Source organism: Drosophila obscura, unplaced genomic scaffold (assembly GCF_018151105.1).
Source record: "Drosophila obscura isolate BZ-5 IFL unplaced genomic scaffold, ASM1815110v1 contig_186, whole genome shotgun sequence".
Taxonomy (NCBI): domain Eukaryota; kingdom Metazoa; phylum Arthropoda; class Insecta; order Diptera; family Drosophilidae; genus Drosophila; species Drosophila obscura.
Window position 1 is genome coordinate 6,843,906 of NW_024542774.1, and position 14,598 is coordinate 6,858,503.

The 14,598-nt window shown below is 47.8% G+C and overlaps 3 protein-coding genes across 5 annotated transcripts; 2 read left to right on the forward strand and 1 right to left on the reverse strand.

Moving 5' to 3' along the window:
- Positions 1 to 101: 101 nt before the first annotated feature.
- On the forward strand, positions 102 to 12,208 carry LOC111074053. The gene is made up of 3 exons (XM_022366679.2): positions 102 to 192; positions 10,434 to 11,681; positions 11,751 to 12,208. The coding sequence occupies exons 1-3, from the start codon at positions 186 to 188 to the stop codon at positions 11,816 to 11,818; spliced, it is 1,323 nt and encodes a 440-aa protein (XP_022222371.2). The 5' UTR covers positions 102 to 185; the 3' UTR covers positions 11,819 to 12,208.
- LOC111074050 (glycogenin-1) lies at positions 103 to 10,427 on the forward strand. Of its 3 annotated transcripts, none has more exons than XM_022366677.2 (6): positions 103 to 192; positions 4,043 to 4,353; positions 4,414 to 4,703; positions 4,787 to 4,967; positions 7,627 to 7,828; positions 9,443 to 10,427. In XM_022366677.2, the coding sequence occupies exons 1-6, from the start codon at positions 186 to 188 to the stop codon at positions 9,931 to 9,933; spliced, it is 1,482 nt and encodes a 493-aa protein (XP_022222369.2). In that variant the 5' UTR covers positions 103 to 185; the 3' UTR covers positions 9,934 to 10,427. The 3 variants fall into 3 exon arrangements, with proteins under 3 accessions (XP_022222369.2, XP_022222365.2, XP_041449205.1); XM_022366673.2 differs by lacking the exon at positions 9,443 to 10,427 and adding an exon at positions 6,247 to 6,828 and having other exon boundaries at positions 7,627 to 9,081; XM_041593271.1 differs by lacking the exon at positions 9,443 to 10,427 and having other exon boundaries at positions 7,627 to 9,081.
- Positions 12,110 to 14,375, reverse strand: LOC111074052 (UDP-glycosyltransferase UGT5). The gene is given in 5 exon segments (XM_022366678.2): positions 12,110 to 12,834; positions 12,837 to 12,872; positions 12,938 to 13,603; positions 13,664 to 13,913; positions 14,265 to 14,375. Coding segments are annotated over 5 exon segments (1,581 nt in total). The 5' UTR covers positions 14,268 to 14,375; the 3' UTR covers positions 12,110 to 12,208.
- Positions 14,376 to 14,598: the final 223 nt, after the last annotated feature.

The following is a 14,598-nucleotide window of genomic DNA, read 5'->3' on the forward strand; positions in this document are numbered from 1 at the left end:
TCTCTCGCCATCGCTCGCCCCAAACGGAACGCAAACGCTCCCCCTAGTTCGACACTGACTCGCTCTCGGCCGCCGTGTGATAGCATAACGGGCACGCCCCACCCACCCCCGTACAGAAATAAAAAGGACTCGCCGTCGCGTGTGCTTTAATTTAACGAATTTAATCAAAAAGAAATCCTAACAAAATGAGCAGTAAGTTTCCAAATGCACTACTCCCAACGCAACCGTTGATACGGACGTAGAGTGAAGCAGCCACCAGCAAAATGCAAATGCGAAAAAAAGAAAAGAAAAAAGAAAGTGTGTGTGTGTGTGTTTATATGCATGGCATGGCTCCAGCTCCAAACTCCAACTCCAGAAAGAGCCTGCCCCAAGTGGAAGCTCCTTGCTCTTCCCTGCATTCGTTTCTATTAATTCTACAACTACAGTTAAGCCTCGCCTCGCTGCAACTCTCACATTTCATAACATTTCGCTTGGAAGATAAGAGCGCGACCAGAATGGGCATAATATTCGTGTTTCATATTTTTCGTAGAGCATAAAGAAACGGCAGCAGCAGCTCTGTGCGAGTTTTCTGCTGGCTGGCTAGTAAATTGCGGCGACGACGACCTTTACTGACCTTCAATGGCAAGCATTTGCCTACCTACCTCTACCTACCCGCAGACTGTGTCCCTCTCGCGCTCTTACGCTGTGCAGAGCATTTCGATTACTATTTTAAAAAGCGCATCAAAAGCCTCAATTTGTTTGTTTATAAAAAGTATGCGGAATGCTGCTTTAGACAAAACTGCTGACAACTGATAAGCGTTATGGCAGCGGGAGCTAGAAAGCACCGCTAAGCGAGAGAGAGTGAGAGAGACCAGGAGAGAGAAGCGCTTGATAGTTATGCTTAGAGCTGCTTCTGCTAATCGGTGATGGAGAGAGGGAGGCTAAGTTGATTTGTTGTGACTTGATTGTCGCCGTATATTGATTTTTTGTTGCTCCACTTTTGGCTCTGCTCTTGTGACCCAGTAGCGCCAGGCAGCTTCAAATCAGCTTTATCAGCATGATTTCCGCATCCCCTCACATCCACATCCACATCGAAGTACAAATCAAAATCCCATTGAGATTATTGATATGCATTCGCCTTGGCATTTTCACACGCATTCGCTTACGTACGTTGATCATGTTTGAAGATGCACTAAACACACTATGTATACACATGATCCTATACGTGTGTATATATAAATTATAGATGTTTTTCTATTTATAATATGCTATATGTATCGCTCGGAATTATGGCTGGCGACAGGCGCTAAAAAGTTTTGTGCGCTCGAAAATATCTATACATACATATGTATGTATGTATATAATTCTCGAAAAATCTTTTCACACGAGAACGAATAATTCCTTGTCTCGCCCACTATTGGATTCTGTCTGGGCTATACGTTCGTAGAATATTTCCAAAATCCATTAAATCTGCATGAGTTTATGCCCGCATTTATCATCAGCCTCTGCAGCTGTGTATTTCTGGGTTTTCGCCCATGGGGGATATAAAAGGAATCTCCAGCAGCAGCCACCGCTGAGGCGCCTGTACCACTGCATCGCCTACCCGCAGATGCCGCAGAGGCAGAAGATGACTATGAGGCTGTGGCTGTTGTTGTTGTTGTTGTCGCGCTACAATTTCATTTCATTTCACATTTAGCCGGCTATTTTTAGTGGTCTGCTCTTTCGGCATCGGCATCGGCGGACAGATACACAGATACACACCGCATCCATGTGTTCCCGCAGAACTTGTTTCTCGCCTTGCACTCGCCAATTTGTGCGTTGGTGTCGCCTCGCCGGTCGCCCATTCCTCATTCTTCGTTTCCCATTCCCCCCCACTGCACCCAATGTGGCCTTTCCGTGGATTGGCAAACGGGTTTCGGTGCGCTGGGATGTGTGGGCATAGGCATGGGCGGAGCAGGTCTGGGCCACTCAAGGTCTCTGGTCTGTCATTCACATAATTTCCGACGCCATTCATGGATGGAGCCTTGCGCTAATCTGATAGATGATACTCCCCATTATGCCCCAATAAGCACTCGCTCAACCTAGACCCCAGCAACCCCCGTAAGTACCCGCACTCGGAAGGCGACCTTTTTACGCTCTCGCTTTTGACTGGGTCGTTTATCAGCTCTATTGTGCTACAGGTATACTTACTGAGCGCATGATAAAAGAGCGCACTTTCTGTTTGAAGAGAGAGAGCGAGCTTTCGGCCAGAGCGCAGCTTTAGCTCTCTACACTGGACACAATTTTTAGGATTTTCCCAGAATTAGCTGTCGAACAACGTGCTAATTTATCTATATCTAAGTTCATGTTTAAGTATATTTTTAAGGAAAATGTCGCGTCGCCATTCCGTTTGACAGGTTTCAACAGTCTCAACAGTTGTGGAGGTCTAAATTTAGATCTAATTTAGACCGAGTGTTGTTTGTTTGTTTTATTTTATCTAAATCGCCCGATTTATGGGACAGAGTGAAATTCCTTTTGATCGTTATGTCTTATTGTCTTGTGAATCTTTTTGCCACTGTGGTTTCTTTTTTGTTTCTTGTCACATCCGGTAAGTCAGAAGTTATTAAAAACCATTCTCGTTTCGGACCAGAGTAAATGATTTCATTTTTATTTTAGGCACTACGAATCATGAGAAAAGAAAGCATAAGCCCACACTCTTACACATACACACAGCACACATACACACAAACACAAAAACATAAGTTGTATATAGAAGAAGATATAGATGGAGGGGCAGACTCCTCGAACGAACCTCATCTCCAGCTACAGTTCTAAAGTCTCTGTTATCCAACTGTATCCGTATCCGTATCCGCATCTGCAACTGCATCCTCATCCGTGTCCGCATCCGCATCCGTACGGATGCGTGTCCGTAGCAGCGAGAAGGTAGTTTTTGTAATCCATTCACTTTTTGTATTCCAAGCTTTCTAGGCCGCTTCTAAAACCAATGTAAACAGAGCTCTCTAATCTGACATTTAACCCCACTAAAGTTAGTCCCACCAAATGTACAAAGATTATACATGCATACATACATATATACTACACCATTTATATATGTAAAAGTATCTACAAATTATCTCTGATTTTGTAGCACTTAATACCAAAAACAATAATGTTCGAAATTGAAATTGTCAATAATCTAAATTGGAAATAAAACTTTAATTAATTGGTATCTCTTTTTTAACTCTAATGAATTTTTAATTTTCAACACAACAAGAATGCATGGATTAATTGCCATAAAATTTAACACGATTTCTGGACGATAACCAGAAGAAATGGAAGGGATTCCAAATGAATAAAATGTTGGGGAATTAATAAATAATCCTTAACTAACCAAACCGGAAGAGATCAAACAGTTGATCAACCCCACAAACAATCTGTAAAAATTTAGCCAAAATCTAACCCTGTAAAAACTAATTCCCCATAAAATCAGGAGGGGAATATATCTAGGAAATCGCACCCACACTCATTTACATATACATATCTCGGATATAAATTATCATATTCTATATATAGCTTTCGCCCAACTAAATGCCAACTACGCAAAATTCTAATTGCCCGTCCAACGATGCCGATGCCGATGCGCCTGAAATATGTTCTGCTCGATTTTCCCCAGTTCTTTATGATTTGTTCTCAACTTCTCTACTTTTTATTTTACGCTTTGCAGTTGTTGCTTCTCTAACAAAAGCAAATTAAAATTCGCTGCATGTGGAAGCCGCGTGCCCCGCCCACTGTTGACGCAGATGGGGATTTGCACACATCGGCAGATACTACATCTGTATGGGATCTCTGTGCTTTTCCATATGGCAAAAGAATTCTTGTTTATTTATAACCCATAACGTGGATGCTCCCCGTTTTTATTATTCGCCAAATTCGAAATATGTAAAACCTTAAAAAAATGAAGCTGCTCTGAAACGTGCATTGCAACTGCAATCGTGCCTTTAACTGACCGCACCACACACCACACACACTTCCGGATATCCGTTTCTAAAACCTTTCCATTCGATTCGTCCACTCTCCTCCACAGAGTTCGCTTGGGTGACGCTGACGACAAATGACACGTACTCCCTGGGTGCCCTGGTGTTGGCCCATTCCCTGAAGCGGGCCGGGACCGCTCACCAGCTGGCCGTGCTGGTGACGCCCACCGTGTCGGAGGCGATGCGCGACAGACTGAAGGACGTGTACAATGTTGTGCAAGAGGTGAATGTGCTGGACTCACAGGATGCGGCTAATCTGGCCCTGCTCTCCCGCCCGGAGCTGGGCGTGACCTTCACAAAGCTGCACTGCTGGCGTCTGGTGCAGTTCGAGAAGTGTGTCTTCCTCGATGCTGATACCTTGGTAAGATCTACATACAGTATACTCCCAGTGCTGCTCTTTAACTTAATGTCTTCCTTGAAGGTCCTGCAAAATGTCGACGAGCTCTTTGAGCGCGAGGAACTCTCGGCTGCTCCGGATGTCAGCTGGCCCGATTGCTTCAACTCCGGCGTCTTCGTGTTCAGACCCAGCCTGGATACCTTCGGCAAGATCACAGAGTTCGCCATACAGAACGGAAGCTTCGATGGCGGCGACCAGGGCCTGCTGAATCAGTTCTTCGCGGATTGGGCGACGGCGGACATTAAGAAGCATTTGCCATTCGTCTACAATGTGACGGCCTATGCCTCGTACTGCTATCTGCCCGCCTTCAAACAGTAAGTCGAGCATCCGCATCTCATCCAATCCCACACCAGAAGGATCAGTGGTTAATCCTCTGCCTTGTCCTCCTCCCTTTCAGGTTCAGAGATAAGATTAAGATTTTGCATTTCGCCGGCAAGCTGAAGCCCTGGCTGATTCAGTTCAACTCTGAGACGAAGACGGCGGCTGTGTCCTCGGACTATGCCCACGCCCAGGACCTTATCCAGCTCTGGTGGAACATCTTCTGTGATACCGTCATCGAGTCCCTGTCCAGCAAAATGGTAAGCGATCTCTATTGACCCCCTCTTTATCTATCTATCTGTATACTCCCCGCCGCGCTCGTTCGAATTTCCAGCTTCCTTGCTGTGACTCTCAATGTCTCTATTGTTTGAACCGAACCAAATGATAACTAAAACCCAAAGCTAACACCAGAATCTGTATTGTTCTAACCCAATGTATTGCCCCGTCCCCACTTTGCCTCGTACCTCTATCCGCTAACCGCAAGCAAACGCAAGGAACTGTTGCTAGTGATAAGCCCGAGGGAGCCCAAGCAGTCCAAGGGTTCAATCCAGAGGTAAGAAGATCTGTAATAGCCGAAAGCACTCTGCACCCTCGAGAGTCGTAGATATGCAATTAGTACAGCAATTCCCCCAAAGAGCACCAATCCATGTGTAAATATCAATTATCTCTTTGTATATTTTTCCAATATTTATTTATTGATCCATCCCAAGTATTGTAAATAACCCGCCAAATATTTCTCAGATTCGGTCTACTATTTGCTATTTATTGCCGATAGCTGACCTCGTTTTCTCCCTCTCTCTATTTAATCTCTTGTTCCTCTTTTGTTCCACTTTAAAGAGCTGTTCTTTGTCGTCTCTTCTGTTTCGGGGGTTTACTTTCGGTTTTCGGATTTTCGATTTTCTGTTGATTTTTATTCAATTAGCAGCCACGCCCCAGAGCAACCTCTTTTTCGGACAGACAGACTCTCTCGATTGGGGTTTCTTTTCACATATATATTTTTTTGTATATATTTTGTATTCTTTGTAATATATGTTCCACTGTACTGTGTGTGTGTGTGTGTGTGTGTAATTGTTTTAGTGTGCTCTTTTCGTTTCTGTTTTTCTAATTTGCATCCATTTTGGCCGAAAGCCAGGGAAATGTTTCGGTCTACGCCATCGATGGTTGGAAATGATTCAGGGATGGGTGGGTGTGGTATGGCGGTGGTGTCGTGTCGTGTCGCGTTTGGGGGTGCCAGAAATCTCTCTTGAATCATTATAGATCCTCCTATATCCCATCCATGCAAACAAACAAACATACACACACACACACAATTCTTTCGTTCCACTCTTTCCCTTGTGATTGTCTTTGTCTCTTACCTTGTCTTTGTTTTTTCTTTATTTTTTTCAAATTGATTTACTTTTGATTTACTTTTATTTTCCAACTCTTACTTTCCTATGTTTTGCGCATTCTGTAAATTCTGTAAATTGCCATAAATAATACCCGGATCGCTATACTCTATAAACCCGTATCGTATCTCTAACATCGCATTCGATTCGCCAGTGCCTTTGCTTAAATCTAACGCACTCGCAAGGTCCCTCCGGGGCGGACCATCGAGCAACGGATGGGCAGCACGAGTACTACCGGCAGCAGCAGCAGTTGCATCACCTCTTGCACGTCCGCGAATACCGCGATCCCTGGGCAGATTACTACGAGAATCTGGAGCGGAGGCAAGAGAGCCCCGAGCCGGAGCATGAGAGTCACCACAGCCACCATGAGCAGGACAATGAGCATGCAAACGATGAGTGGACAGCACCCGATGCATGCCCACAACCACCGTCACCACCCACCACTCCTCCTATACCCACTGCCAACAATGCCACTGCCAATGAAAATGCCAATCCAAATGGCCATGCAACTGCCGAAGAGCTCACGTCCAAGGATGTGAATTCCAATAAACTGAATGCACGCCCAACCCCACCAGAACATGCCACGTTCACGCCCAAAGCCACTGCCACGCCCACAGCCACTGCCACAGCCACAGCCACTGCCACGCCCTCGCCTCATCATTCCGAGCATAGGCAGAGAGTAAGAAAGAGTACGAAAAAAGCGCAGCCAGAAGTTGCAGTCGGCGTGCAGCCTGAGGTAAAGGCAATCAATCTCTCTGGCCTCTGACCCCGCACCTGAACACCCTCCAACCACCAAACTCCTGACCCCTGCATCGGATAGTGGTGTCCTAGTGCCTGTTCTAGTGCTAGTGATAATGTAATCTCATGGTTTCGTGCTGTCCATTCACTGTTTTGCATACGAATTGTCATTGTCATTGTTCTGCATCGTCTGTCCCCCGTGCTGCGCCCTTTGTCCACTGTTAGGTGTTCAGTTCTTCATGTGGTGTCTGTGCTCCGCCTGGGGTTGAGTGCATCTGTTGATTTATTATGCTGCACTCGCCCGGGTTGAAAATACATTGAACACAAACAGCAATTCATACGGCCGCCATCATCATCAGTGGAAGCAGCAGAAGCCATCTCATCCTTGTGTTGCATGCCATCTCCAGCACTCTCCCTCTAGCATCTCCTCCATTCTGCATAGTAATCCACTACAAGGTCGCCCGGACATGAGCTGCAGCCATAAGCAAAAGCAAAAGCAACAGCAACAGCAGCAGCAGCAGGAGCCGCACCCGCAATGCATCATGATTTATGCCTTGAGTAGCATTCTGTTCTCATATTAATCATACGCCCTGTGTACCGTACCGTGAACCCAACTAACATTTCAATGTTTTGTCGCCTTTCTAATAAATGTTTAAGTTGTAACCGCACTGAATGCATGCATGCTACGCCTGTCCCAGCACTCCAGCAACCCACCCCCGCCCTGCACACCTATCCACCCCTACCAAGAGCAATGTCAAAGCAAAGCCCCCACTCACGTTCCATTGCCTACTTTCAGGCTGGTCTGGCTGGTGCCCTGTCGCAGCTGCAGATCGGAGTGCAGCGGTCGCCCGAACAGGAGGCATACGAGAGTCTGATGCGGCGCCAGTGCTGGGAGTCCGGACAGATCGACTACACGGGCGCCGACTCGTTCGACAACATCTGGAAGAAGATCTCGCAGACGCTGGACAAGAAGCCGGAGAAGGAGGCCGAGGAAACCGGTAGTTCATCTTAAGAAAAAACAAAAACAGAACAAAACCTACACGTAGAACAGAACAAAACACAGCAGAACAAACGCAGAAACCGTTCGTTACTCGTCGTTTTGTTGCCACTTTTTTGTTACGCACACACAGTCAAACACTCACACAGATACCCCCCACCCATCCAAACGCACACACACACACCCACTCTCTCACACACACTTGAAGAGAGGCAGCGCCAGCGGCAGAGTGCTGTCAATTTTAAGGGGCAAAACTCTAATTGAAATTTAAGGTTTCATGAGGATGTTGAAGCGCCCTTCTGGGCCAAAAATGTTGTCGAGCGAATACTTCCGAGTGTCATAAATGCAATTTTTATTTGCCCCCCACCAACACTCACACACATACATCCACTCACAGTTACACTCATCCACGCTCCGCGTGGCAGCAGGGCATGGCATCTTGTTAGGGAAAGTGAGGCGGAAAAAATGAAAAATACGCACAGAAATTTTAATTAAGTTTTCAAATTAAACTTTTTGTACTCACTCGTGTGGCTGCTGCTGCTCTCGACAGCAGCCATTTGGCACTTGGCCACACCACGCTCTAGCCGCCCTCTGCCCCTTCTGCTCGCATAAATACACGCCCACAAAACTTGGCCCCGCCACAAACTTTTACACTTCATTGTATTTTAATTGAAAATGTTGTACTTTTGCCAGTACTCGTACTCGTGATCCGTACTCGTGCTCGGTACGTGTGTTTACCAATTTATGGCGGTGACTGTTCATCTGCATCCACAAATTCATTGTAGCATAAAGTCCCACCCCGCCCACTCCCTTTGTGGTCTATCCCGCATTGCCCTCGTCCCCCTAAACATATGTAGATAGATTTGTTTTCAATATGAATAAAAATCATGCAAAAGTGTGTATAAAATAAATTTAGAATAAAATAAATCTCCAAAAACTGAACTCTTGTGGCAGTTGTGTCTCTGTCTGAATCTATAACTATATCTGTGTGTGTGTGTGTGTGCCTTCGTTCTGTGCACCCTTTCCCCTGCCCCAATTTCAGTTCGAAAATATTTGTTTCGAGTGTTTTGTTTTTGCAGTGGAATACTAATCTATATTTTCTATCCATCTATCTACATATATACTCGTACCATTTATGTTATAATTTACTTTGGAATATTGTCGTAATATTTATTCAAGAACCACAAAGAAAAACCCAACAACAAAAACTACAACACAAACAACTTGTGAAATTTGTGGAATTCTGTTTTTAAATGTGCATTTTTATTTTAGCCTTAAGTTGTGTCCATTCAGTCAGTCAGTCAGCCAATCGATCAATCGGCTCGCCACTGAGAGTTTATTTTTCTGCATTTGTCACTTTTCAGTTGTTTACTTTTAAGTCTTTGGGAAGTGCACCACTGCACCACATCCATCTGTGCCACCATCCATCCATCCATCCATCCATTTATATCCATCCATCCACCACAGAATCGTAGCTGTAAGAGCCAGCACCTCAGCAGATCCATGCGCCATGCGCCACCATCCATGCCACTCTCATTGCATCTCACTGTCCCTGTAGATAAATCAAAAGGAAATGAGATCGAATTGCCGCCCTAACACTAACCACATTTTCCAGATAACGATACTGACACTGATAATGATTGCGATAATGCTAACACACTAAGCTTAAATCAATTGCTAACCGAAACCGCAAACAAACTGCTGCTGTATCCAGCCGTGCCGCAAAGGACCTCCGACAAGACTCAAGGGAAGCCCAGCTCGAGTGGCAGGGTGCAGCCGGTGCCGGTGCCGGTGTCGGTGTCCGTGCCGGAGCCTGACCAACCGCCTCGCCCCAGTCCCCGCACAAAGGCCCCAACAAACAAACTTGCAACAAACGCTGAGAGACCTGCTTCCGGCTCCGTCACTGTCTCCACACAGCATCCCCAGCCACAGATGCGACAGCAGTCACAAGGACAGTCTCTGGCCAAGCCCCAGCCGCAACCACAGCCATCGCAGACATCAGAGACGTCGAGCCAGCAGCACATAACCCTGCAGCAGCAGCAGCATCAGCAGCCTGGCAACAGTGGCAAGGCCAGCCGCCAGCGGGCGGTGCGTAAGTTTAAATAGCAATTACTGAACCTGCTGATGCACTACAGCTGCCTGCCGCACCTGGCGTGCGGGCCCAGGCGGCTGGAACTGCATTTGGATCCCGAGCCCCAGCCCGTGCACGTCTAACCAGGAAACAGAGCCCCCACCCCAACGATAAGAAACGGAATACTCATGCAACGAATGGAATGGAATGGAATCGAATCGAATCGAAAGGAATGCAATCGAATGCTGTATAAATTGCTTACTAATCGCCAGGCTGCCTTAAGTAGGAAACCAACTGCAATATCGTAGAATTACCCTAGGAAAACTTAGTGATAGGAAAACTAATAATAGACGTAAGGCCTCGAGTGCTTTGGATACGCAGATGCAGCGAAACTAACCCTAACACTTGATACACACACACATACGCACACTCGATCTTAGGAGTGGAATGAATGAGTCAATGGTTGCGTAGACACTATACACAGACACTAGTCCACACCACCCTCTAATCCATCCCCATGAAACCACCAACACAGAGCAACTGACTTCCGCGGACATTGAGGATGGTAAGGTGGAGTTCGACAGGGCGACTGGCGCCAGCACCAAGTACAAGCTGATCGAGGGCGGATATGAGATGATCACCACCACGCCCCAGCCGAATGGTACCGTGAAGACGCAGGTGCGAACCTTCTGGGACCCCAAGCCGGTCAGCCAGGAGGATCTGTTGAAGGAGCAGCAGAACAAGAAGCTCGTCCAGAAGCGGCTGGGCAAGGAGGTACGCATCGATGAGCGCACCACCATGCTGACCCGCGCCATCGAGGGCGGCTACGAGGAGGTCTACACCACCATCAACGAGGATGGCACCAGGAGCATGCGCACCAAAACCTTCTACGATTCGGTGCCCACGGAGGTGAATGAGAACACCAGCACGAAGGTGAACAAGAGCAAGAAGAATGTGACCCGCAAGTCGTCGGTTGACTCTACCGATTCCACGGAGTCCTCTCGCCGCGTCGTCCAGAAGGTGCAGCAGCAGCAGAAGAATGTGGTCCAGAACTCCAGCGACCAGCAGTCCAACTATCGCGAGGACACAACCATCGAGAGGCGCGTATCCGTCACTCAGAACATCGAGATCACGGAAAATAATCGCACGGTGCGCAAGAACTCGCTGCAGGAGCAGAACATCAAGGCCATCACCTCCTCCACCTCTTCCAGCGACAAGAAGCAGAAGAAAAAGGCCAAGTCCTCGGCCCCACCACCGCCGGCGGACTTTGTGCAGAACGACACCACGACCGTGGCCTCAAGGCGCGTGCCCGGCGGTCTGGAGTATACCTATAACACGCAGCTGGAGTCCGGCAAGACCATCACTACGTCAAAGACCGTCTACGAGGAGGAGGAAGTGGAGCTAACCGAGGAGGAGATCAGGCAGTACAAGAAGACGCTGAAGGACGCCGAGAAGCACAAGAACGTGACCTCCACCAAGAAGCTCAAGTCCGAGTCGGGCACCAAGAAGATTGTGCCCTCGGAGAATCCCGGGGATGTCACCACCGTTGAGACGATCAAGATCGAGGGCGGCACCGAATACCACTACACCACCGTCACCGCTGAGGGCATCGTTAAGAAGGCCGTCAAGACGGTGTTCGATCCCGTGCCCAGCGCCAAAGTGAATCCCGATGACACCGACGAAGAGGAGATTATCGAGGAATACGAGGAGGAGATTATCGAGCCCGGAGAGAAGAATGTGAAGACCATCGAGACGGTCCGGCAGTTGCCCACCAAATTCGAAGGTACGTCAATTGTTAATCCTCAACCCTGAGAACTGATCTTACATTCTACTTTTCTCTTTGGCTTGGCAGAGGAAGTGACCATCACCCACGAGAAGAAGGAGAAGAAGGTAAAGAAGTCCATGGTCATAAGCCATTAGAGATCGCGCACGAACACAAACACAACACGACACACTCACACACACACACACACACACAAACATTTACACACACTTACACAAAGATGCTTCTGTATGATCCCCAACGAAAGGCTGTACCGATCGAAGCCCCGACCAGATCCCTCGATCCCTAGATCCCCAAGCTAATTCTCGTGACATATTTCAGCATCCGGTTCAGTTAGTTGGAAGCGGTCTTTGTACGCTTCTCGCCAGCTTCCTTCTCAATTATTTAGCCAGCCATCTGTTGCCCTAGAAATGTATTACAAAATTATCCAAAATTAACTATTCATTTAATTATTGCAATATAAAAAATATCTAACATAATTGTAATCCCATCTGTTTCTAAAAATAAAAAACAAGTTTTGGTTCGAATTAGTTCCGCTTGGCCTTCTTCTTTGGCACCTTCTTCGATTTGGAGCCGCGGCACAGACAGCACAGGGCAAGGATGGGCAGCAGAACGATGGCCAGGGCCAGGCCTACGATGTCCAGAAGGTAGAACTGATACCAGGGCAGCTCCACGCCAGAGGCCACCAAGTGTGGGGCTCCGCGGTGTTCAATTACGTACTCGATCCAGTACATGGCCGTGTCCATGGCACTCAGGGGTCGATCTCGGAAGACGCGCGACGCTCGTTGCATGTTCGTTCTGTACTTGGGATTCTGGATGAGTTCGGTGAGCGAGAGTCGCAGCTGGTCCTCGGAGACCGTGCGATAGTCCAGGCCCAGCGCATAGCCCGCCTTCTTGCCTTGGTTGATGTTCAGGTGCTGATCGCAATAGACAGGCATTCCCAGCATCGGCACCCCGTTGTAAACTGCTTCCTGCGTGCCGAAGAGGCCGCCGTGGGCGATGAATACCTTCACATTGGGATGCGCCAGTATGTCTCCCTGCGGCATCCAACTTTGCACCTTCACATTGGCCGGCAGATTGGGCAGCGTCTCATCCTCGAACTTCCACAGAACCCGCTGCTTCAGGCTTCCGAAGACGTTAAGAAAGATCTTAGCTTCTCGGGCGGGAGATCGGCACTGCGAACCTGGGAACCTGAGCGGAGATCGAAGCAGAACAATTAGCTTGAGCTCATGGACAGGACTGCAACGTCCACTCACCGAGGCTGAAGTAGATGGCTCCGTCGGTGGCGCCATCGAGGAACTCCTGCAAATGCTTGGGCAACGGTTTGGCTGGCTGAATGTGCAGTCCGCCCACGGCAACCATGTTGAAGGAGGTGGGTCTGGTCGTGGACAGCGGCATGTAGTTGTTCAGCAGGATGGCGGATATGTTTCGCTCCAGTTCGTTGATGGTCGGAACCCTGTCCAGCAGCCGGGAGAAGTGCTTTCTCAGAACGGCGTCCTGCTGGGGATAGTAGGAGAACTTCCTGATGAGATCTTCGGTTCCAGAGATGATCACATTCCCGATGCGCTCCCACAGCGACATGCGGTCCGTGTAGGGCATAAAAGCGTGGGGCACATAGGACCATGGCGAGACGATGCCCACCATCTGGCTGAAGTAGTTGGCGTACCCAAAGGTCGAGACGGTGATGATGGGGATCTGATAGAGATGCCCCAGAATGAGGGCGCCCTCGTTATAGAACTGCTCGGCCAGCAGCAGATCGTACTTCCCGACTTTGTCCTTGGCATTCACCATCTCCTGTATCTGCGGCTGATCGAAGGCAAAGTCTGTGCTGTGGCTACCCATCACCATCATCAGCCGGACGAACGTCAGATTTGGCACATCGGTCATCTCCAAAATGGTATTCGTTTTGGTCATTTCCTTGACTAAGATGACAGATAAACGCACACTATTACAGCTGTTCAACCAACAAAGAGTCGACTTACTCTCTGGCCAAAAATTGTACTGTGCAATCAGAACCTCCTTGTAGTTGGGACCCAAGTTCTCCTTAGCCAGGGAGAAGGGCGTGATGAAGGTGACCTCGTGTCCACGCTGCACCAGCTCCCGAACGATCGCATTCGTCATCATGAAGTGGCTCTTGCCGGGAAAGAAGAAGGCAGCCAGGATGCGGGATCCAGCACCCAGGTCCAGCTGCTGCAGAGCCACCAGAGTGAGCAGCAGGATGCATTTGAGTTGCTGGAAGGCAGAACAAGAACAAGTGCCACAGTTTGTGTGGCATTCAGTCAAAGTCAATGACCTACTTTAAGATATTTTCTCGCATAGTTTGCTTAGCACTTGATCGGACAAATTATCTTATCTGTCAGCTGTTGATAGTCCGGCTAATTAAAAATTTCCACTGGGTCACTGATAAGAGCAAACCACCTACTTTCGCAGGTACTACCAAAACTTTCCCTGGGCAGAAAAAACATGTTTTTATTGCCGTTTACCATCAGCTTCTCGGAGCTTCCAATACGCTTAATTAACCTTTCTGGTGAAATAGTTTGCAAATAAACTTGAAAGACCTTTCACTAGTTCTAATCAACAAACCATTTTGCGTTCCCCTGTTTGCTGTTCACTTCACTGCGCTATCAACAATCAACAACCGAATCACTAGACGATTCTCCGACGACTGAGAACGTGTTCTGAATGGGATGCGTAGGTAGGTAGGGCTGATGTCGATACGTATAGGGCCTCGAACGACATCGTTTTATTATTATTAGATTAGGTATGGGGCGATCGGCTAATTTCGAACATGTTAGGGATCATGTTAACAGTATTTCCTACTACTGTTCCTCTTGTTTAGCTGCTCGAGCTGCGTGTCACGGAAACAAGCACAGCCCGCGCCCATCTCTAAACGAGGCGAAAGTTTCTGAAACGAAAC

Excerpts from the sequence above, each read along its gene's own strand:
- LOC111074050 (XM_022366673.2), top strand. Across the intron at positions 4,354-4,413 it reads TCCTCGATGCTGATACCTTG|GTCCTGCAAAATGTCGACGA; the intron begins GTAAGATCTACA and ends TCTTCCTTGAAG. Across the intron at positions 4,968-6,246 it reads AGTCCCTGTCCAGCAAAATG|TGCCTTTGCTTAAATCTAAC; the intron begins GTAAGCGATCTC and ends TCGATTCGCCAG.
- LOC111074053 (XM_022366679.2), top strand. Across the intron at positions 11,682-11,750 it reads GTTGCCCACCAAATTCGAAG|AGGAAGTGACCATCACCCAC; the intron begins GTACGTCAATTG and ends TTGGCTTGGCAG.